The sequence below is a fragment of the Mandrillus leucophaeus genome, unplaced genomic scaffold, assembly GCF_000951045.1.
Source record: "Mandrillus leucophaeus isolate KB7577 unplaced genomic scaffold, Mleu.le_1.0 Scaffold1449, whole genome shotgun sequence".
NCBI lineage: Eukaryota > Metazoa > Chordata > Mammalia > Primates > Cercopithecidae > Mandrillus > Mandrillus leucophaeus.
In genome coordinates this window covers 6,124-6,434 of record NW_012101420.1, presented here as the reverse complement: position 1 = coordinate 6,434, position 311 = coordinate 6,124, and the positions used below count along the sequence as shown (strand labels likewise).

At 72.0% G+C, this 311-nt stretch overlaps 1 protein-coding gene across 1 annotated transcript in view; it reads left to right on the top strand.

Moving 5' to 3' along the window:
- Window positions 1-2: 2 nt before the first annotated feature.
- Window positions 3-311, top strand: part of LOC105535329 (patr class I histocompatibility antigen, B-1 alpha chain-like) — a gene marked incomplete at both ends in the record, with an annotated part of 5,133 nt that continues 4,824 nt past the window's right edge. The window contains one exon of the mRNA XM_011974362.1: window positions 3-168. Coding sequence (XP_011829752.1) covers window positions 3-168 — 166 coding nt within the window. The remainder of the gene's footprint in view (window positions 169-311) is intronic.

Sequence of the window (311 nt, the reverse complement as noted above, 5' to 3'; positions counted from 1 at the left end):
GGTTCGACAGCGACGCCGAGAGTCCGAGGATGGAGCCGCGGGCGCCGTGGATGGAGCAGGAGGGGCCGGAGTATTGGGAAGAGCAGACACGGAGAGCCAAGGGCCACGCACAGACTGAGCGAGGGAACCTGAGGACCGCGCTCCGCTACTACAACCAGAGCGAGGGGGGTGAGTGGCCCCGGCCCGGGCGCAGGTCACGACCCCTCCCCATCCCCCACGGACGGCCCGGGTCTCCCCGAGTCTCCGGGTCCAAGATCCGCCCCGAGGCCGTGGGACCCGCCCAGACCCTCGACCGGGGAGAGCCCCAGGCG